The sequence below is a fragment of the Polypterus senegalus genome, chromosome 2 (genome assembly GCF_016835505.1).
Source record: "Polypterus senegalus isolate Bchr_013 chromosome 2, ASM1683550v1, whole genome shotgun sequence".
NCBI lineage: Eukaryota > Metazoa > Chordata > Cladistia > Polypteriformes > Polypteridae > Polypterus > Polypterus senegalus.
In genome coordinates, this window is record NC_053155.1 from 288,693,681 (window position 1) to 288,716,716 (window position 23,036).

The following is a 23,036-nucleotide window of genomic DNA, read 5'->3' on the forward strand; positions in this document are numbered from 1 at the left end:
TGAGATATGGTGTTCTTAAGTAAATTAATGGGAACATCGTGTTCAATTAAATGACAATATATAATTTAAAAGGAAATGTAATCAAAAATTTATATCTGTTATTACTCTTCATAAAACCTGTTTTGTTTCCAAAATATTAAAGTCAGTAATAGATTATTTTATACTTTGGTTTTTATATGTATAGTACAAGTCTTCAGGTTTGTATCTTTTGGCTAAAACATTGTTACAGACTTTTTCATCATTTCAGTATTTGTCTTTTCCTGGAAAATGTAACTTTTAGAAATGAAGCATCTGTACATTGCAGCAATACTGACCCTGATTTTTAAAATTGTACCTAGGTTTTCAGAAAACTATGGCCATAACTCATCGTGGATATTCTTCTTGGAAGAGGAAACATCTGTCAATGTTCCCAAAATTGTACACATCTTGAGGAGATTCCCTAAAGAACAGGTACAGTCCTGAACTCTTACAGTAAATGAATTATTGTTATTTGTCATATTTTAAAAGCATTTATTAAGTGAAGTCAAAAGAGACAAAATATATTCATAAAAGTTCCTTTCAGCCCCAGCACTTACCCATATATGCCTTCAGCTCCACATTATTTTTGTTTGCTACACAAAGCAAAAACGCTGCCCGACCTTAACAAAAGTGTGGGCTGGAATAATAGGATACAAACAGGCATCACATTTTTAAATCAACAATGTTTTTGACAACTTTTGTAAAAGATATCTACTACATATGCTAAAAACTGTTGATGAAATTTAGCCTAATTGATAAACTGCAACCTAATGTCTGGTAATGATTGGACAGAGTGCCATTCTCTTAACACAAATCCATTCTGTTTCGCCCATTACTTTCTCCAAGTCAGCTTATTTTGCAGTGTTATTTAGCTCCCAACTAGACTGGCAATGTGCAGAACCTGGGCTGAAGCAAAGTGCAAGTAAAAAAGGGAATACATTGTAGTACACTTACAGTATAAGCATGGTGACTGCTAGGGGGTGCCCAGAACCTAAACACCAGACACAACTCGGCCACCCACAACTTCCAAGACAAAATAAAAATACAATTCATTAGGTAACAGCAACAGATCAGTCCAGCATCATACCAACAATAAACAAAGCACCTCTGTCTCCCTTTGTGACCCCTTTATGAGTGTCATCCAGCTTCCTCCTGACTCTGACTTATTTTATGGTGGATCCAGGAGCACTTCAGTTGTCGCAGCAGTGTTGGGTCATACAAAAGCTCCCTGAAATAGAATCGTCCATTCTTCACAGCACCCCTGTATGGCACCCAAGGATCTCGACAGGGTTGCCATTCTGTACTCCTGTTCTCTTGTGGGGACAGACTGTTAATTCTTCTCTTGATGTTCCCTTATCTGGGCATCCTGACTGTGACAGAAACGAAGGACCATTTATGCTTTCATTCTTGTGCTCCATTCATTATGGTCTCCCAGCTGGGTTGGTGATCATTGTTGACCCTAGTCAGGATGCCCATCTATCCAGTCTTCACTTATGGAGTATTTTTCTAAAGCATCTATAACAAGTAAACACTTACTATTCTGAAAAATGGATGCTGCTGTAAATAGGATTCCATAATTTAAGGATTTAACGAGTGGATTCAGAAAGTATTCAGACAACTTAACTCTCTGCATACTTTATTGTGTTGTAGGTTTAATTTTAAATGGATAAATTTTCAGTTTTTGACCATCAGTCCACACTCAGTAACCCATAACAACAAAGTGAAAACATGCTTTCAGAAAGGTTTGCAGATTTAGTATAAATTAAAAACTGACGTCTCTTATTTATGTTAGTATTCAGACCCTTAATTCAGTACTTTATAAACCCTCATTTGGCAGTAATTACAGCTTTGAGTCTTCTTGGGTAAATCGCTACAAATTTTGCACACTTGGATCTGGACAGTTTATCTCATTCTTCGTGGTAGTTTCTCTCAAGCTCCATTACGTTGGATGGGAAGTGTCTGTAAACTGCCAACTAGAAGTCTTTCCACATGTGTTTGATGGGGTTTACGTCTGGGCTTTGGCTGGGCCACTCAAGTACAGTCAGGAACTTGTCTTAAAACTGCTCGGGCATTGTCTTTGCTGTATATTTCATATTATTGTTGTAATGAACGATAAACTGTTGATCCCATCTAAGGTTGCATGCACTCTTGGGCAGGTTTTCTTCAGGGTCCTCCCTGTATTTGGCTGCATTCATCCTTCCCTCAATTCTGACCAGTTTCCGTGTACCTGCTGCTGAGAAGCACCCCCATAACATGATACTGCTACCAACATGTTTCACATGTTTCAGTTTTCACTTTGTCATTATGGGTTATTGAGTGTAGAAGTGTAGATTGATAGGCAAAAATGACAAATTTATCCATTTAAAATTAAATCTACAACACAAACTGTGTAGAAAGTGAAGCGATCTTAATACTTTCTTAGACAGACAGACAAATTTGAGCTAACATATCCCAAGGAAACATTTTTTTCTTTAAATGGATAGATGTGATATTATCCAGTTTTGATGGATATTATTTTATGAAACATAGAATTGACTTTCTCTGTTACTCACCGCAACTTGGATGTTTGAAAGGATAATCACTATGTAATATTATTTTACTTTCCCTACATATAAAGAAAAATATTGTGATAAGGCCAAGCTTTCAGTGGATTTATATGCCACAGACACAATAAAACATGATTTGATCACATTCAGAGTGATGTTTGTATTGTTGACACAATATCTGAAAAACTAATCTTTTAATTGAAAAGAATGTTGGTACAGGTATTAACAAGGTAAAGCTGCTATATGAATGGAGTTAATTGCATATCTTTAGGTATACAGTATGTATGTGTATATTTACCATTTGCACTGGCTTCCAGTTTCTTCAAAAGTATACTAGTAAAAAAATAAATAAATGCTAGTTTTCTATTGATACATAAAGTTTTACATGGTTTAGCTCCTATATATCTTGCCCACTTCCTTTACAGTGTAGCAATTGGGAGGCATACCAGCACTCCAAACCCCTGAGACAACTGTCACAAATACAGTCCTGGGTTGAAATTCCACTTGTTTTATTTAACAATCAAAGTATACTTTGTACATGTTTCTTTCCCACAATGCCATAAAGTGTTTCAACAGCACAACACTTTCTTTATTGCTTTCCTTATTTTCTCCAATCTCCTACACGCCACCCAGGCAAATGTTATGTGAAAACTCTCCCAAGCCAAATGGAGGGATCTCTTCTAAATCCTGCCCCAAGAGCACTTCTGATGTTCAATCTGTTGCCTCCAGAAAATACTACCAGGTCAGGTGAAACCATACCAGTTATGTTAATATCTGGTGGCTCTCCTGGTAACCACCACAGAACTCGGCAGAGTAGCTCCATGGAACCACAACTCCTATGTTGCCCTGTGGGTATCCATAAAGGGGCTTTCCAGATGGAAGTCTACTGCCTAGTGTACAGGGTGGAGGGTGATCTGCTCATGTCATCCACTGTCCTGTCCTTCCAGCCTCCCAAGCCCAACCACTGTGTTCCTCTGTGGCTGCTGGGACTTTAGTCCCAGTGTAGTAGCTAGGTAGCAGCAACGTCCTACCTGGTCCACTGCCTGAAATGGATGGAAAATATCACATTTCCTTCACTGACCATGCTGTTGGATGGCCTAATGTCCAGGCAAGGGAGCAGAGTCCATCCTGGCTGGGACGCTGATTCGTCCCTCACAACAGATATAATTATCCATGTGCCCTTAGGTCTTTTGATACTGGGCTCCTAATGGTCCCACAGACCAAACATTTTTCCTGGGGTGATCAATCATTCAATGTCATGACCTGCTGCATCTGGAATTCCTTATCTCAGAATCTGCAAGACTGCTGTTCACTTTCTTCTTTTAAAACTAAATTGAAAAATGTTCTAGTTATTGAATGTTTTTCTTTAGTCTTAGATTTTTAAACAGTGTAGAATGTGTTTATATTGTAACCATATTATTTGTTTTGTTTGTTTTTGTTATTTGATTCTGGCTTTTAATGGCTTTAAATATATCATAATGTGTCCTTGGCTTTTGAGAAAGGTGCTATATACATAAAAATGTTTCATTTTTATCATCAGTTTCACAATTTGTGATATAAGTTAGCTCTAAGTAATCACTTGATGATGAACCCAAAAGTTAGCACAGGATATCATACATCTGATTGTGACCTGTAATAGCCTGTATAATATCTTATTTCACTACTGTATGAACAGCGGCATTTATTAAATGACAGTTCTGGTCAGAATTAGTGTCTGAAGACTGTAAGAAGGGACTGAGAAACAGAGAAACAAGATCTGCACCTCTTCTTAAATACAGACTAGGTACATGGTTGCTCTTGAATCTCAGGAAGCATCTTGGCTTGGATCAAGTCATAGATATACAGTATAGAGGATGTGAATGTGAAGGGAATGGACAAGGTAGAGAAAAGATCACTGAAGCCGCACTGAAAAAAGCCTACTGGTGCCAGGCACAAAGAAAACTTCTTAAATTTCAAAAAGGAATATTCTAGATCAGAAATGATATTGAGCTTATTATGGAAATTGGAAAAAATATTTTAATAACAGTACTAGGACAATATTATTGAAACAAGTTTACATTTTCTTCAAGTTTTGAAAATTAATCGCAATCTACTGGGAATGGAGGGGCAGTGCTCCATTTATTTATTTATAAAGCACTTTAAAAACAACATCAAGGCTGACCAAAGTGCTGTACAATAATAAAAAAAAAAAAGAAAAACCCAACATATCAGACACACGAAACCGAAGGGTAAATGAAACATAAACACATAAGAACTAAAAAGATTCTTAATCAAAAGTATACAGATAGTCAACATATCATACTGGGTTAAAAGCCAGAGAGTAAAAATGTGTTTTTAAATAAGATTTAAAGACAGCTAGCAAAGGAGCCTGCCTAACATGCAACGGCAAATTGTTCCAGAGTTTTGGGGCTGCAACTGAAAAGGCTCGATCACCTCCGAGTTTGCATCGTGCCTTGGGAACACATAAAAGCATCTGGTCTGCTGACCTGAGAGAGCGATGCGGTACGTAAGGGTGTAGCAGTTCCGACAAATTAAGTGGGGCACAAAACCATTAAAAGATTTAAAAACAAATACAAGGATCTTAAAATGGATTCGAAAACGAATTGGAAGCCAGTGAAGGGAAGCCAAAATTGGGGTAACATGCTCATGCTTTCTTGTGCCAGTTAAAAGTCGAGCAGCAGCGTTTTACACCAGCTGTAGGTGAGCAATGGAGGCCTGGGTAATTCCAAAAAGAAGCACATTGCAGTAATCTAGACTAGATGTTATAAAAGCATGTATCACTGTTTCAAGGTTGCATTTAGACAAAACAGGCTTGATTTTTGACAGCCGCCTCAACTGGAAAAAGCAAGATTTTACCACTGTGTTCACATGGCTATCAAGTTTTAAAGTGGAATCCATTTTCACCCACTCATTTGCCCCTAGTCTGGAGATACTATTGCCCATATGTTTCTTAAGCAGTCCTTAAATGTTGTAAGGCATTTTTCTAAACTGTTCAGAATAAAACAGCTGATTACCTTATCTCAATGCTGATTATATTTTAAAACATACTGTATTTGATTATTTTAGCATCTAGTATTTTTTTCATTTTACACTTCGTCACTTTGAAAATTAAGTCAAAATGAAAAATGACATCTCACAATAATCTAAGAGCCACCATGACATTGCTATAGTTAAGAATGTCAAAACAATCAGTGAAGATGGGTCAAACTGATTTTGCTAATTTTATTTTTATTAGCAGCTGGTTTGTCGCAAAAATTATTTGAATAAACAGGAGCATTACATTATAAAATCTCTGTAGTATTGGACTGCACAACACAGTTGGCTGCTCTGTTTTATTCTCCTGTTGTTTTTTTTTTTACTTTTTAAAAGTGTCTGATCATCTTTTCTTGTTATCAAATGCACTTTGAGCATTTCTGGTGTGTTAGCTTGGCTTATTGTGACTTACGTTTAGTGCTGAAAATGGTAGAAGTTGTTTTATAGTTACAGTAGCTATGAAAGTATTTACTGCTTTTTTGGCCCTTTTCACATTTTATTATATTACAGCATGGAACCATCATGTATTCAACTGACATTTTCACCAACTATCCACACAAAGTACACTGTGACAGAAAAAAAAGAATGTGGACATTTTTGTAAATTCATTAAAAATAATACAAAAAGCAGTTATTAAAGGGTAGGTCTACCTCTGGATTCTGTTACAGCTATGAGTCTCTGCGTAAGTCTCCATAGTGTTGCTCTACTTGACACTGGAATTGTTCTTCTTAGCAAAACTGCTCAAGGTGCATTAAGTTGGATTGGGGCCTTTTGTGACCTGCGTTTATTACGTCTTTTCGCAGTGACTGGTTCACGCAGGACACTGATATTTTTGTTTGTTAATCACTCCTGTGTGGCCTTTGCTGCAAGATTTTAGTTATTGGCCTGTTGAAAGATGAAACATTTCCCAATTGTCCTGGTTGACTGTAACAGATTTTACTATAGGATTTTTTTGTACTTGGCTTCGTCCATTTATCCTTCTGTTTTTATGAGTCTGCAGCCCATACCACAGACACACATCCCTAAAGCATGATGCTGCCAGCACAATGCTGTTCACAGTATGATGTGCTGTGTTAGGTTAAGTTAGGTTATGCCAAGAACTGAGACCCAAAAATTCAATTTTCATTTGACTATAGAATCTTCCAAATAGTTCAGTCTCTCAGAAGCCTTTGGGCAAACACCAGCTGAGATGTTGACTTGAGCCGAGTTTTTTTTCAGTAAAGAGTTCCTTCTTGCCCCCCTTTCTTATAAGCCAGATTTATGACGTATGCACACTATCTTTCCATGCACTGTTTCTCCTGCCTCTGTCAAGGATAACTGTTAATCCTTTAAAGCTGCCGTTGGCATCTTGCTGGCTTCTTTAACTTTCCCAGACACTTAGTTTTTGGGGGATGCCCGTTTCTGATCTGGTTCATAATTGTTCAGTATTCAGTGAATTTGAAATGTTGCTATATTGTTTCATCTGACTAATATTTTTCAAGCACCTTGTCTCAGAACTGCTTCTAATGTTCCTTGGAAATTAACTTTCTACCAAGGGAAGCTCCTAAACACGGGCAAATTTATTCTTAAATAGATCCACTGTATTCAAATTAACTCCAATCAAGTAATTACTGTATATGACTTGTATGGTCAATCAGCAATTTCAAGTTTTGCTTTTTGGAATTTTCTAATATTTTTTCTCAATTATTTTTGATCTGTTGCTGGTTGAATCCACGAACCTGTGGATACAAAGGGCCGACTGTATACTCGAATAGTGAAGTGTTCCTATCAACAGGCTGTGCTGCTGCTTCACATTACTTTTTTAACTTTAGCATATAAGAGTGTTTTGCTAAAAACTCCAAACCAACCATGTATAACAATTAGTCTTAGCTATTGTACCTGCTCTTAAAAGTAAAAATTAGTACTGCAGTTTATCAGAAATGGTTTTAATTTTTTATTTGTACTAAACTTACTTTAAAGCTCAGTAGCTCTTTGAGAGACAAATAGAATGATTCTGCCCCTCCTCCCAATTTTACTGAAAAACAGAAATTAGCAGTCAACAAAATTATTCCCTAGGTTTATTAAACTTTCTAGCATATATTATACTGCTCTTAAAATATTTTCAATATTTGCAGCAATGATTATGTGTTTGAGCTTCTCTAAATCATATTTCAAGATAACTGGCCTACTAGAGAGTGGTGGTTGAGATACTTTTTTGTCGTCTTTATGGTGGTTTAACGTTTATCAGATGCTGCTGCCTGAGTCGCACACAGTTGAAAGTTAACAGCACAGCAGCTGTTGTTCCTCGCATTGCGCTGTTTGTCATATCAACTCCCCTGAGATCTATAAACCATTTCAGGGCTGTTATTTAAAATGGTAGTTTCAGAAAAATGTGTTCCACACTCCTGATTACCTCATTGCAGAATAATTTTAATAATTATATACAGTTTTTAATCCTTTATTTGGAAAATGTACAAAATGACTTCTCATTTAGAATATGACTTGTGGGCATAAATCTTAATTGGAATCATAGCATGAGATCTAGTCTTGTAGGTCTATTGCTTTTTCTATAATTACTGTATATTCACTTTTTTGCAAACTTCTTCAGTATCAAATGTTATTCTGGCATTACACCTGTTTTTCTTTACCATGTATTAATAGATATACCTTTTTTGTTTCCTAATTGATAATATAGCTTGGGGCATCCTGATGTATTTTATAGCTGTTCACTTGACACTCTTAAAGTCATCTTGAGTCTCAAGATGATTCACTAATCACTGAAAAGTATATTTAAAGAATAGTGGAAAGAACCATTTTAGTTTGGCTAACCCAATGTGTCTGTCTTGCTGTAAATTATGTTGTGTATGTGTATGCATCCATGTATTAATAAGAAGGATGTTTTCATGATTTAACTCTTACTTTTAATTTTTCTTAATGGTTTCTGGGGCTCTAAATATGTATAATTATGAATATCATTTTACAGAATTTTGAGACCTCAAAATCCAATGGTCACGTTTATTTTTTGTTTCACTGCATCCTTTCTTGTATTGTTTTTTCATATTATTTTTCCCTGTGAGCCCTGTCTTTTTGGGACTTTAGTGTTGATCACTGCTGTGTGGTTCTTAGGGGTGACATCTGTGTCATGTCCAAGTTTCAATTCACAAAAAAGGGCTAAGCATTTTGTTTGTTAATTTGAATGTCTCTTTGGTTACAAAACCTTTTCTGTCTATAACTATGATTTACATCTCTTGTATTGGCGTAGTTACTTTTGGTTTTCAGGCTTTCAATTTTTTCACTTCCCTTCTTGCATTATCATTTTTTAGCCTTAAGTTCTGGGCTTAGTTTATTAGATTCTTGTTCAAATGGTTAGAACTTTAGCTTGCATTCCCAGACTTTGCCATATCTTCTGATTCTATTATTAACAAGAATTGCTGCCATTTGCAGTCAGTACACATGTAATATACATGTGAATTTTACTGATCTATAAAGATCTCCCATTTTATGTCATCTTCTTTTCTTTTTGTTTAATTTTTTATAGATTTTATTTGAAGAAAATAACATTCAATTTAACCAAGACTAACTTTTACAACAGGGAAAAATCATTAGATACAATCAAGTCAAACTTAACAAACCTGAATTCAATTTAGTTTAGCCATAGTCATTATAAAAGAGAAAAAGGTCAAGTTAAAACACAATGAATGATAAAATAATTAAAGAAATAAGCTGTTGTGACAGTTAAAAAGCTCATTGACCCATTCATCCAAAAATCACTAGGCTCAGAAACCTGTTCTGTTCCCTTCCACAACCTACCCTTAACTACACGAGGAACCCAAAATCACAAGCTGACATTGGCTGCTTGCAAATTACAAAAAGTACAAAGGGAATAAATTGGGAACTTTTGCCCCCCAACCCCAAGCCCATAAAATGTAAACTGTAAGGGATCAATGAAGGTCTACAAATACCACAAAGAAGAACAAAACTGTAGAACGTTTGTGCGCAAGGGAAGTGTCAGGACTTATACACACATTAGGTTTGAACAATGTATTTTATTTGGAAAAGACTTCTAATAAATATGTTATGTTTTCATTTTTTTTGTAGGTTTCTTATAAAAGCAGGGTTTAATAATTGAGGTTTTACTTCTTCTGGATAATTAGTCCTTCACTAGTAAATGACCAAATTAACCATTCTTAAAACTATGCAAAGGTATAGTTTGTACTGTTTTATATATATAGGAAAATCCATCCATCCATCCATTATCCAACCCACTATATCCTAACTACAGGGTCACGGGGGTCTGCCGGATCCAGTCCCAGCCAACACAGGGGTGCAAGGCAGGAAACAAACCCTGGGCAGGGTGCCAGCCCACCGCAATATATAGGAAGATAATTTTTAAATTAATAACACTTACATTTACTTATTTATGATACAGTTGGTTACATTTGTTTTGGTTTTCCAACTGGAGGCACAGGCAGGTCAAATGACTTGCTCAGGATCACACAGTGTCAGTAGTGGGATTTGACCCCACAACCTCAGGTTTTGAAGTCCAAAGCCTGAACCACTACACCACACTTTCTTTTTTCACTTTGGTTTTATTATCTGAAATTTGTAAATATGTTGTATTTAGACACATATTTTAAATATATGATACTATAAGCTGCAGCACTTCTCCACTAGCTGCTTACAATTGATATTGTGTACCAGAAGAAACTTGACAGAAAATCCTTAAAACTTACCTTATATTGCCAATTTAAAGTTGAATATTCTCCTGTGTATTGATTCATATCACAAATATCAGAAAGCACAAAGCCCCTCTTTCATAAGAAATATATATATATTTTGTGAGTCTCCACCATTTTAGAACTTAAGCTTTGTTCTTGTCTTCTGTTCCTAGTCATTCGCTCTCAAAGTTGCATTTACTAATAGGAAACTGTTGTTGCAATTATACTTTGATTGCATTTGAAAATCTCAGGCTGTGCCTTTTTGTACATGTGTCTAATGTTTCTCGCTTACCATGTCAGACTGCATTGGTGTTTAAAGTTAAAGCCAGTATACTGTACATGATAACGAGCTGCATCAAACTGGCAATAAAAAGAGACACATAACAGGAAAGACAGATAAATGAAAATGTAAACCCTATACCCACAGAATAATCCTGGATATGTGGTGATATAGGGCACATGAAGTAAAGATAAAAAACTGTAGACACTACTTGCTGCTTATGCTGCTGGAAAATTTAGATGTATCAAATGGTAAGCCCATTTTGACATATGAGACTACCATTTCTGTTTCTGATGGGGATGATTTTTCAGGCATTATTAAGTACTTTATTTCTGGAGATGTATTTTTTCCATTTTCTGAAATTAAACTGGAAGACGCAATTGAAGCCAGAAGGGGCAGACAGACAGTTTTCATTAGAGTAAGCTAAAAAAAAAAGATTTTCTCTGCTCTAAAAAATGCCATCTAACACACACAATAATATCAACTATTCCATTTCTTGTTGCTTCCTAAAACAACAGCTCCTATCCATATAATATCTGGTCCTAAAATTTACAATACATACCGGGCCCTCGGCTATATTTATTTTGTTGGCAGTCAGCATTTCCAGCTACCAATGCATATCACTTTTTCATCATAGCTCTACTTTTTGCTACAGGGCAGAGGTTCACTTGGTTGATGTTTGTAAGTAGTTCTGATAAGGGCGATAAAGAAGAGCCTTTCTTTTCTTTTTAAGAAGAAAGTACTCAAGGCAGATAAAGCTAGCATCAAAACTCAAGTCAAGTTCAAGTTTAATGCTGTGTATATAGAATGCAGTCCAGCACCAAGATTATGAAGTAAACATTCTCTAACTCACTTAATTTTGGTTCACATTTCATAACTGTCTGCCAGCTCCTTTGACGGATTTATAAGTGTTAAACACTAAAATCAGGTACACTTGTTGATAATACAGATAAACAGTGTAAGGATACATTTCCCAGAAAAAGGTTTTACTCATTAGGCATTTAAGAGTCTGTTGTAACATTGTAGAACGGCTTTATGAAGGTTTTAAGCTAGGTCGTTTGCTGTACATCCAACCAAAGCTTTACTAGCCAGCCAGTAGCTTCAGTGTGTTGAGGTTACTGGAAGGGGGAACTAAACCCACTCCAGTTTTTAATTTCTTTTTCATCTTTATTTTCTCAGGTATGCACATTTCCAGACCATTTTAGCTAACCAAAAATGCTGTGCTAAAACAGCTATAGATTGGTGTTGTACGTCCATATTGCTAATGACATTCTGTTCTACCAACTGGATTTACAAAAACATCCGTAGGCAGTTGTTTTCCCTTTTTCCTAGAGAAGTAGGGCTGTTTCTAGGCACAAGAGAGTTAAGCAATAACTTATGGTCACACAGTGAATGGAAAAAACACATACAATAAAGAAGAGTGAACTAGGGTATGGTCCCAAAATAGCTAAACGGTGCTGCTTAGGATTTCAATAAAGACTAGAAGTGGTCCTGTTGGGAAATCATGTTTCTTCTTTCTGCCTTGCTAATTTTTTTATGGTAGGAGGATTTTCATTTATTGCTGCTCTGGGTGTTTTACTGACTCAAGGGTTACATCCTAAGAACCACACAAGTTACTTCATACTGGCTGACTGTAGATGAACCACGGCCATCAGGATTATTGAATTTAAATATGTAGGCTAGAATTTCAAAGCACTCACAGTCAAGGCTCAAGCTTGCGGCAGCGTACAGATGTTCAATGTGTCAGTTCAAACTCACCAGGGACCTAATCACATAACACTTGCTTTAGGCAATCAACATATCAAAAATATTGAAAATTTTGGTTCTTGGTGATAGCACAGAAACTTTTACATTTTACATTCTTTAAATGTCATTCAAGCATTTCTCACATGCAAATGTTTGCCAAATTCATCAAATAGCATAGAAAGTGTCCACCCAGACTGGCCTTTTCTCTTTCCTGAAGTGGTGCCGCTGTCAAATGCTTTTTAGCAACCTTTACCTTTCCACACTGGCATGCTCCACTTTCTCTCTGCCTGCTAAGGGCATTCTAACTCTCTAGAAATTTTCTGACAGGCTTCCTTCTGTCCTCCATAGTTTTGGTGATGCTCATGTTTTTGTAAGCCTCTTTCCAGCAAGCGACTCCATCACAATAGGTACGATTCTGTTATTTAAAATAATGAGGTGATTTCCTCTGGGTACTCAGTTTTCAACAGTTCAAAGACATGTAAACTGGTTGGACTGGCTTTGTGATATTGTCCCCTGTGCGTGTGTGTGTGTTCACCCTGTGATTGACTGGCATCTTATTTAGGGATTGTTCCTGTCTTATACCCGATGCCTGCTGGGATAGGCTCCAGCTTCCCTCAACCCTGCCTTGGATAAAAAGTTTGAGAAAATGGATGGATGGATGGAGTTACTTTTGACTGAATATTCCTGCACTAGCTTCATGTTTTGCTTACATTTTATGGCTGAAAAATCTTTGCAAGTAAACATTTATTGAAATAAAAGCAAAGTTTTAAAAGTGGTTATTACTTGTACAAATTTACATCATTACATGTGGGTTATTTTAATGAACTGTGATCTGTTGAAGTGCTACATTTGGCTTAGTAGGCTCCAACACCTCATAAACATCAGTAGAAAGAAAATTGACCATATGTTGTGAACAGAGAAGGTTAATCTTTGCACAATAACCTTCAAAGTTTCTAAATTACTCTTGGTTAACTCTAATGTTTCACACATCATTATGATTAGGTGACTGTACAGTAGATATTCAACAAAAGATTTGCAGTATATTTTATATATTGTTAATTTATTTTAAAGAAAATGTAGAATTTCATTTTGCAAGGGTGTACAGGCCTGTAAATAATTTTTTAGTCACTGGATTATGCATTGATTATCGAGGGTCTGAAGGTGAGGTTTAACTCCAGGCATTAGTTTTGCCAAGGAAACACAGCCTAGTGTTTCAGACTTGCACATAGCATTGTATTAATTTTAATTTTTCAGTTGGATTTTGGGATAGTGGTATTTGTAAGGTTTATATATATACACTAATTGAAGACAAAGCCCTCACTGACTCACTCATCACTAATTCTCCAACTTCCCGTGTAGGTAGAAGGCTGAAATTTGGCAGACTCATTCCTTATAGGCTACTTACAAAATTTAAGCAGGTTTCATTTCGAAATTCTACGCGTAACGGTCATAACTGAATCCTACTTACGTATATATATATATGTCCATAGCCTGCAGCTCGGTCGCCGTGTGAGGCGGAGTTGCGTCCACCATCACCACGCCTCCCACGTATTTGGCTGCCTGCCTATATTGCGTCCTCCATCCCCACGCCTTCCACGTAATTGGCTGCTGCCCATATAAGGCCGTCTGTCGCGCCGGTCTCTTCATTCTCTTCCTTGCTTTGCCACGGTATTCATGTCTCCTTGCTGATAACTGCAGCCTTTTTATTTAATCGACGGCTTCTCCACTGTTTTATTGTGCTGATAACTGCAGCCTTTTTATTTAATCCATGGCTTCTCTGCTGTTTTATTGTTTGTTTATTACGCTTTTAGTTATTGTGTAGGTATTTTAGACTTAGTATACATTGTTCAGGTACCCATTTCTTTTACCATTCCAACCGTACCCCCATTAACATGTCTATCGAGGTGATCACCATCGATCAAACCGAGGGGTTTCCATGCCGTGGAGTTGCCGCCTGCCTTTTACATTCTCTGTGTTACATATTGCACAGCCATATGAGGCTCAATCTTGATATCCGGAGGAACATTGTGTCTTATTTATTGAATGACTGGGACAGGTTCAAGGTGTGGACTGATGACGGTATAGGAGATAATTATACTAAACAGGAGCACTATAAGAGTGAAATGCTTAAGCCCTTCACCTATGCTTCTGCATGTGAGTTGATGGCTGCTGCTGAATTGTTCGGTTGTCGCTTTCAAGTGTACCGAAATGGCCAAATATTTTACACCTTTGGAGAACCGCCAATGCCTCTTAAACATCTTAGATTCAAAGGTGACGATTTCAGTAGTGGACACTCTGATGTTTATGAATGTTTGAACTCTCAAAAGCTGGATGCGAAGTTATTAATGAAGCCGGTTGTATGCTTACAACACTTGACAGATGCCAAATGTCACTTCAACACAAGTCCTGCAAATACTAACGTAACTGAAACAAACCATGAAACTCACACCGATTATGACAGCAGCAATCCAAGCTGTGAGAAAACAGTAAAAAAGAGGCGTGTGAGACGTCGTGGTACATTTTCTGATGCAGCTAGACGGAAACAACTTCGTGACGCTGCTGTCAAATACTCGCAGAAAAATCCACAAGTTAATAGACACACTGTCGCTAAATACTTGCAGAAAAACCCACAAGTTAATAGACACGCTGTCACTAAATACTCACAGGCAAATCCACAAGTTCATAGAGATGCTGCCGCTAAATACTCGCAGACAAATCCAGGTTCATAGAGACGCTGCAGCTAAATATTCACAGGCAAATCCACAACTTAATACCGGGAATGCCTGTTAAACATCTTAGATTCATAAGTAGCGATTTGGGTCGTGAACACTTCGATGAATGAAACCTGTAATCTTTACTACGGTTGACAAACAAGGAATGTGACTTGAACACAACACGTCCTCCAAATACAAACCTGATTGAAAGAAATAATGATAATCAAATCCTTGATGACAGCAACACTCATAACAGTGACAAAACAATTACATTGACAATCATGTTACGTTATTTTTAAAATGTTTCCTTTTCTTTCTCATAACTTCTTTAACACACTACGTCTCCGCTGCGAAGCATGGGTATTTTGCTAGTATATATATAGTGCATCCAGAAAGTATTTACAGCGCATCACTTTTTCCACATTTTGTTGTTACAGCCTTATTCCAAAATGGATTAAATTCATTTTTTTCCTCAGAATTCTACACGCAACACCCCATAATGACAACGTGAAAAAGTTTGCTTGAGGTTTTTGCAAATTTATTAAAAATAAAAGAACTGAGAGATCACATGTACATAAGCATTCACAGCTTTTGCTCAATACTTTGTCGATGCACCTTTGGCAGCAATTACAGCCTCAAGTCGTTTTGAATATGATGCCACAAACTTGGCACACCTATCCTTGGCCAGTTTCGCCCATTCCTCTTTGCAGTACCTCTCAAGCTCCATCGGGTTGGATGGGAATCGTCGGTGCACAGCCATTTTAAGATCTCTCCAGAGATGTTCAATCGGATTCAAGTCTGGGCTCTAGCTGGGCCAGTCAAGGACATTCACAGAGTTGTCCTGAAGCCACTCCTTTGATATCTTGGCTGTGTGCTTAGGGTCGTTGTCTTGCTGAAAGATGAACCGTTGCCCCAGTGTGAGGTCAAGAGCGCTCTGGAGCAGGTTTTTATCCAGGATGTCTCTGTACATTGCTGCAGTCACCTTTCCCTTTATGCTGACTAGTCTCCCAGTTCCTGCCACTGAAAAACATCCCCACAGCATGATGCTGCCACCACCATGCTTCACTGTAGGGATAGTATTGGCCTGGTGATGACCGGTGCCTGGTTTCCTAAAGCGTGACGCCTGGCATTCACACCAAAGAGTTCAATCTTTGTCTCATCTGACCAGAGAATTTTGTTTCTCATGGTCTGAGAGTCATTCAGGTTACTTTTAGCAAACTCCAGGTGGGCTGCCATGTGCCTTTTACTAAGGAGTGGCTTACATCTGACCAGTCTACCATACAGGCCTGATTGGTGGATTGCTGCAGAGATGGTTGTCCTTCTGGAAGGTTCTCCTCTTTCCACAGAGGACTTCTGGAGCTCTTGACAGAGTGACCATCGGGTTCTTGGTCACCTCCCTGACTAAGGCCCTTCTCCCCTGATTGCTCAGTTTAGATGGCCGGCCAGCTCTAGGAAGAGTCCTGGTGGTTTAGAACTTCTTCCACTTACGGATGATGAAGGCTACTGTGCTCATTGGGACCTTCAAAGCAGCAGAATGTTTTCTGTAACCTTCCCCAGATTTGTGCCTCGAGACAATCCTGTCTCGGAGGTCTACAGACAATTCCTTTGACTTCATGCTTGGTTTGTACTCTGACATGAACTGTCAACTGTGGGACCTTATATAGACAGGTGTGTGCCTTTCCAAATCATGTCCAATCAACTGAATTTACCACAGGTGGACTCCAATTAAGCTGCAGAAACATCTCAAGGATGATCAGGGGAAACAGGATGCACCGGAGCTCAATTTGGGGCTTCATGGCAAAGGCTGTGAATACTTATGCACATGTGCTTTCTCAATTTTTTTTATTTTTAATAAATTTGCAAAAACCTCAAGTAAACTTTTTTCACGTTGTCATTATGGGGTGTTGTGTGTAGAATTCTGAGGAAAAAAATGAATTTAATCCATTTTGGAATAAGGCTGTAACATAACAAAATGTGTAAAAAGTGTTGCGCTGTGAATACTTTCCGGATGCACTGTATATTTATACTAATTAAAGGCAAATCCCTCACTGACTGACTGACTGACTGACTGACTGACTGACTGACTGACTCACTCACTCACTCACTCACTCACTCACTGACTCATCACTAATTCTCCAACTTCCCTTGTAGGTAGAAGGCTGAAATTTGTCAGGCTCATTCCTTACAGCTTACTTACAAACATTATGCAGGTTTCATTTCGAAATTCTACACGTAACAATCATAATCATAACTAGGACCTACTTATGTACATATATACCGGCCATAGCCTGCAGCTCGGTCGCCGTGTGAGGCGGAGTTGCGTCTCTCATCGTCACGCCTCCCACGTAATTGAGTGCCTGCCCATATAAGGCTGTCCGTCAGTGTCAATCCAATAGAAACATTCTGCCGCTAAATATTCACAGGTGAAGGACTGTGCTTATGCAGACGGAGATGAAATGGTCAGGGTCGTGTTTGGCACAAACTCAGCGAAACTGCGAGAGAAATTTTTAAGTAGACAAAGCTGAGATGGTCAGGGTGGTGTTTGGCACAAACTCAGCGAAACTGCGAGAGAAACTTTTAAGTGCCAGGTCTTAGCTAACATTAAATAAAGCTGTGGACATCGCACGAGATAGCACAAGCACAGCTGAGAACCTTCGATGCATGTAGTCCGAGCGGCTCACGTGAACTGACTGTGATCGCAGTACGCAGACAAAAAGCAACAGCTCCAAAGGGCGCTGAACAAAAAACGCAGTACACAATTGAGAAGGCAGCAAAAGAATATGAAGCGAGTGACGCATATGAGCATTTTCATAAGTGCAGCTAGTGCGGAAACAAAGCACACGGTGGAAAAAGTCAATGTCCACCTAAAGGAAGACAGTGTTAAAAAAACCCGTGGATGCGGTGTGTGATGTCTCAAATAAAGAGGAAGATGAGCTGTTTATTGATGCAGTAAGAAAGGAATCGATGAATGAAACCTGTTATCTTTACAACGGTTGAGGTATTTTGACATATATACAGTAATCCCTCCTCGATCGCGGGGGTTGCGTTCCAGAACCCCCCGCGATAGGTGAAAATCCGCGAAGTAGAGACCATATGTTTGTATGATTATTTTTATATATTTTAAGCCCTTAGAAACTCTCCCACACTGTTTATAAATATTCTCCGCACAGTTATACAGTAAACCCTTGTTTATCGCGGTTAATCCGCTCCAGACAGATAAATGAATTTCCACAAAGTAGGATTCTTTATTTATAAATCTAATATTTTCGCAGTTAGAGCATAGAAAACCTGTTTACGACCTTCTAAATACGTTTTTTAACATTATTAGAGCCCTCTAGACATGAAATAACACCCTTTAGTCAAAAGTTTAAACTGTGCTCCATGACAAGACAGAGATGACAGTTCTTTCTCACAATTAAAAGAATGCAGACATATCTTCCTCTTCAAAGTGCGCGTAAGGAGCGGAGAATGTCAGAGAGAGAGTAAAGTAAACAATGAAAAATCAATAGGGCTGTTGCGCTTTTAAGTATGCAAGCACCGCAATAAAGCAGCGGCAATGAAGGGATCAATGCGAAGGTAGCCTTTCAGCATTTTTACAGGAGCGTCCGTATCTTCTAAGCAAACAGCCTCTGTGCAAAAAGCCCCTCTGCTCACATCTCCTCTGTCAAGCGCAGAGAACGTCAGAGAGAGAGAGAGAGCGAGATTAAAGCAAACAATCAAAAATCAATAAGTGTGCTTTTGGACGCACCTCGATAAAGCGGCATTTCTTAGAGGAGCGTCCGTATCTACTAGGCAAACAGCTTCTGTGCAAACAGCACCTCTGCTCACACCCTCCGCCAGGCAGAGAATGTCAGAGAGGGTGAGATAGAGGCAGAGACAAGCAAGCAATCGAGCACCGCGCAGGAGGCATATCTTATAGCATTGAGTAGTTTTAGTTAATATGTAATACGTGCTCTGATTGGGTAGCTTCTAAGCCATCCGCCAATAGCGTCCCTTGTATGAAATCAACTGGGCAAACAAACTGAGGAAGCATGTACCATAAATTAAAAGACCCATTGTCCGCAGAAATCCGCGAATCAGCAAAAAATCCGCAATATACATTTACATATGCTTACATATAAAATCCGCGATAGAGCAAAACCGCGAAAGTCAAAGCGCGATACAGCAAGGGATCACTGTATATATATATATATATATATATATATATATACCCTGATCTACATACTGTCAAATAAACGAACTACACGCCGTGGCGCAACGCAAGAGATGGATGTTAGCCGATTTGCTGACCAACCACAAGCGTTACCTGGTAGGTAACCACCCATACAGTCAGATTGTGATTCAGACTACAAATGCCTTGAATGTAATTACCCCGATGTACATACTGTCAAATAAACAAACCACACGCTGTGGCGCAACGCAAGAGGCTTCGCCTCTAGCGCTGACGTCCAAGGTTCGTCGTGGTACATTTTCTGATGCGGCTAGACGGAAACAAGTTTGTCGCGCTGTCGCTAAATACTCGCAGAAAAATCCACTAGTTAATAGACATGCTGTCAATAAAATTTTCGCAGGCAAATCCACAACTTCATAGAGACGCTGCCGACAAGAAAGCAGGAAAGAAAGAAAGCAAGGTAAAGAAACAGAAAGAATATCTTATTTATACACAGCGCAAATATATTCACATGTACTTAACATATATTACAACTACTGTATATACACATATAAATTAGACACCCAGACACACACAATCCCCACACGTTCCCCAGTCCTTTATCTGAACTTTTGATTTACATATAGGAGAGTTGGGATCAGAGAGACTGTGTTTGTGGAGGGATGGAGAGTTAAGGCAGGTGGGGGGGGGGAGTCACGTCATCATCTCCCCTCCCATTAACCTCATTTCATTCACTTCATTTCGCTCCGAGCTGAGCTCCGCAGCTGACGCGGTCTTCCCGTTCTTTTTCCTTAGTGTTTAGTCCTCTCTCCTTTACTGATTTATATGAAGGAGAGTTGAGATCCGAGAGGCTGTGTTTGTGGAGGTATTGAGAGTTAAGGCAGGTGGGGGAGTCACATCATCATCTCCACTCCCATTCACCTCATTTCATTCACTTCATTTCGCTCCAAGATGAGCTCCGCAGCTAACACGGTCTTGCGGAAACAACTTTGTGACGCTGCAGCCAAATACTCACAGAAAAATCCACAAGTTAATAGACACACTGTTTCTAGAGTTTCTCTACACCCTGAATCCTCCAGGCACTCCTGAGCATAATCTGATTTTGAAAGTTGGGGCACCAATAATGTTACTGAAAAACTTACAGCCACCGAAACTTTGTAACAGCAGGAGACTTTAGGTCACATGTCTGCAAAACAACCTAATTGAGGCAACTATTTTTACTGGCAGTTGCTCAGGGGAGAGTTTTTATTCCTCACATCCCCATTATACCCTCTGATCTCCCATTTCAATTTAAATGCCTTCAATTTTCGCGATGACAATTAATAAGTCTCAGGGACAGACCCTACAAAAGGTTGCCTGTGATTTGAGGCAACATTGCTTTTCACATGGCCAGCTTGGTCATATTACAACCGGAGTGCCGAACTGACAACATGGTATACAAAGAGATCCTTAACAAATAATTATTGGTATAGTTTCCCTCAGTTTAAAAAGGTTTACTTTTCTTCTTAATAAAAATTTAAAAGCAGTACTTCGTAAGCTGAAACGGTATTTTCTATATATATATATATATATATATATATATATATATATATATATATATATATATATATATATATATATATATATATATATATATGACAGCAACACTCATAACAGCGACAAAACAATTACATTGACGATCATGTTAAATTATTTTTAAAATGTTTCCTTTTCTTTTTCATTACTTCTTTAACACACTACTTCGCTGCGTGGGTATTTTGCTATACAGTATATATATACATGAGTATATAGCTAGAGATCCACAAAGGGAGAAAATGTGTCATGTATTTTAAAATAGTTTTTTTATTCTTATTATTATAGTGTTTTTGACAACCTGCCAGGTGTCATCATCAGAGGAAAATGATTAGACATAAAGGAATCAAAGGCAATATATAGCTGGTGAAGGGTGGGGATGGAGGGGGAGGTTGTAATGGTGTTGGAGGTGGATTAGCAAGGTGAGGTTCAGAAGGTGTTGGTCATAAAGTCTTTTTATTTACTGTTTAGATATTCTTCTTTTTAAGTTTGCATATGCTGTGTTCAAGTCCAAGTGTCTGTTATTGGCGTTTTCATTAGAGAGCCATGATTCAGACAACTCCCTGGCACTGTTAGTATTGGCCCTGAATTTTACTTTCACAGTGTCCCAGTTAAACGTGTGTCCAGTGGAACTTATATGTGTGTAAATCAGTGACTGTGTGTCTTTCCTTCAGATGCCATTGCGATGTTCCTGTATACGTGTAAACTGTATCACAGACCTTTGCTTCCATATATGATATGATATATACTGTATCACTTCAGACATACTTCCAATTAATTACAAACATAATAATTTTTAAGTGGACTTGTTATTTTTAGTGATCTTGACATACATTACAGATATTCAAACTGGTGCATTTCACATTTTTGTCTACAAATTACATAGTCATAGTGGTTTGCATATTTTAGGAAATGGATTCCAGACTGGCTGCTTGATTTGCTCAGACTCAGAGACAGAGACTAACCTGGTATCTGTGTACTTTTACAGTCAGGTGCAGGGATGTATCTGGTCCTGGGGAGCAGCAGTGGCGGCGGGTTTTCATTCTAACCATCTTCTCAATTAGTGACCAGTTTTTGTAGCTAATTAACTTTTGCCTTAGCTTTAATTAACTTGAGTCAGACTCCTTATTTGTTTAGTTTTTCCTTAATTGTAGCAAAACAATAATGAGACACAAAATGAGCCACCACATTACTAGCTCACCTGTGCCCATCACACAGTATCAGAAAATAAAGAAAGGTGAAGGTCTTAGTAAGGTTGATCTTCTCAGGTCACCAAAACATTCTGACAGTGTTCTTAGAAAAAACAATCAGTTTTTAAAATGTCTGCTGTGGCAGAATGAGAGCAGCAACAAGCCATGAATCTAAGTAAGAGAAATTGCTTCTCATTATGAAACTGGTTGGAGTGAAATTGGCTGGAGTTTGAAGCCCCAATTTAGCTTGTCATCTGTTGGCTTGTTTCACATCTCATTTCTATTTGGCTGTCATTTAATGAAGAAAATAATCAATTCTTTGAGCTGAAACCTTAAAAACAGGGCTTTTAAAATAAAGGTAAAACAATTTAATCAGTAGTGAAAGCTGGTCACTGATTAAGACAAGGGTTAGAATGACAACCTGAAGCCACATTGGCCCTTCAGGTTTTGAATTGGACACCCTTGGTGTAGTGCAGTAAACAAACTATTCTACAGTTATTTTAAGACAGAAAAACCCTTATTTGTTTACAAATTTCTCCTAGTTTTCTGTCTTAATAGATATTTTTGAAGGTATCAAATGTATATAATATAAACAATTTCTGTCTATTCAACAGTTAGACTGCATTAGGTGGATTCATCATTAATGTTTTCAATGAACCATCAATTAGAATGTATTTTGTAATACATTTAATTTTTCATTTCAACAAATGGCGCGTCACACATAATAAACTGCTGTTGAGAATCCTATTCTAAATTTCTTATATTTGAGGCAACAAACTGTCTGTCTGTCTGTCTAAACATGATTTTCTCCCCTTTGGTATAGGAGTGGTTTCTTGGAAAAGCATTACATGATGAAGAAGCAACAATAATACATCATTATGCCTTTTCTGATGACCCATCAGCATTTATGTATCCGGATTTTGCAGCAGGATGGGCATTAAGTATGACTCTTGTTAAAAGGTATGTCAAACTATACCATTTTTTAATGCCAGACCACATTCCTTTTTTACCATATTAAATTGTTAATATTTTTATATTGGTAATATATAAAACTAATATGTGTGTTTGT

General features: G+C 37.9%; 1 protein-coding gene across 1 annotated transcript in view; it reads left to right on the top strand.

Annotated features, from left to right (window-relative positions):
- LOC120523980 (beta-1,3-glucosyltransferase-like) overlaps positions 1-23,036 on the top strand; it is a 452,278-nt gene that overhangs the window by 286,343 nt on the left and 142,899 nt on the right. The window contains exons 6-7 of the mRNA XM_039745736.1: positions 339-450; positions 22,791-22,927. Of these exons, the coding sequence (XP_039601670.1) occupies positions 339-450; positions 22,791-22,927 (249 nt within the window). The remainder of the gene's footprint in view (positions 1-338; positions 451-22,790; positions 22,928-23,036) is intronic.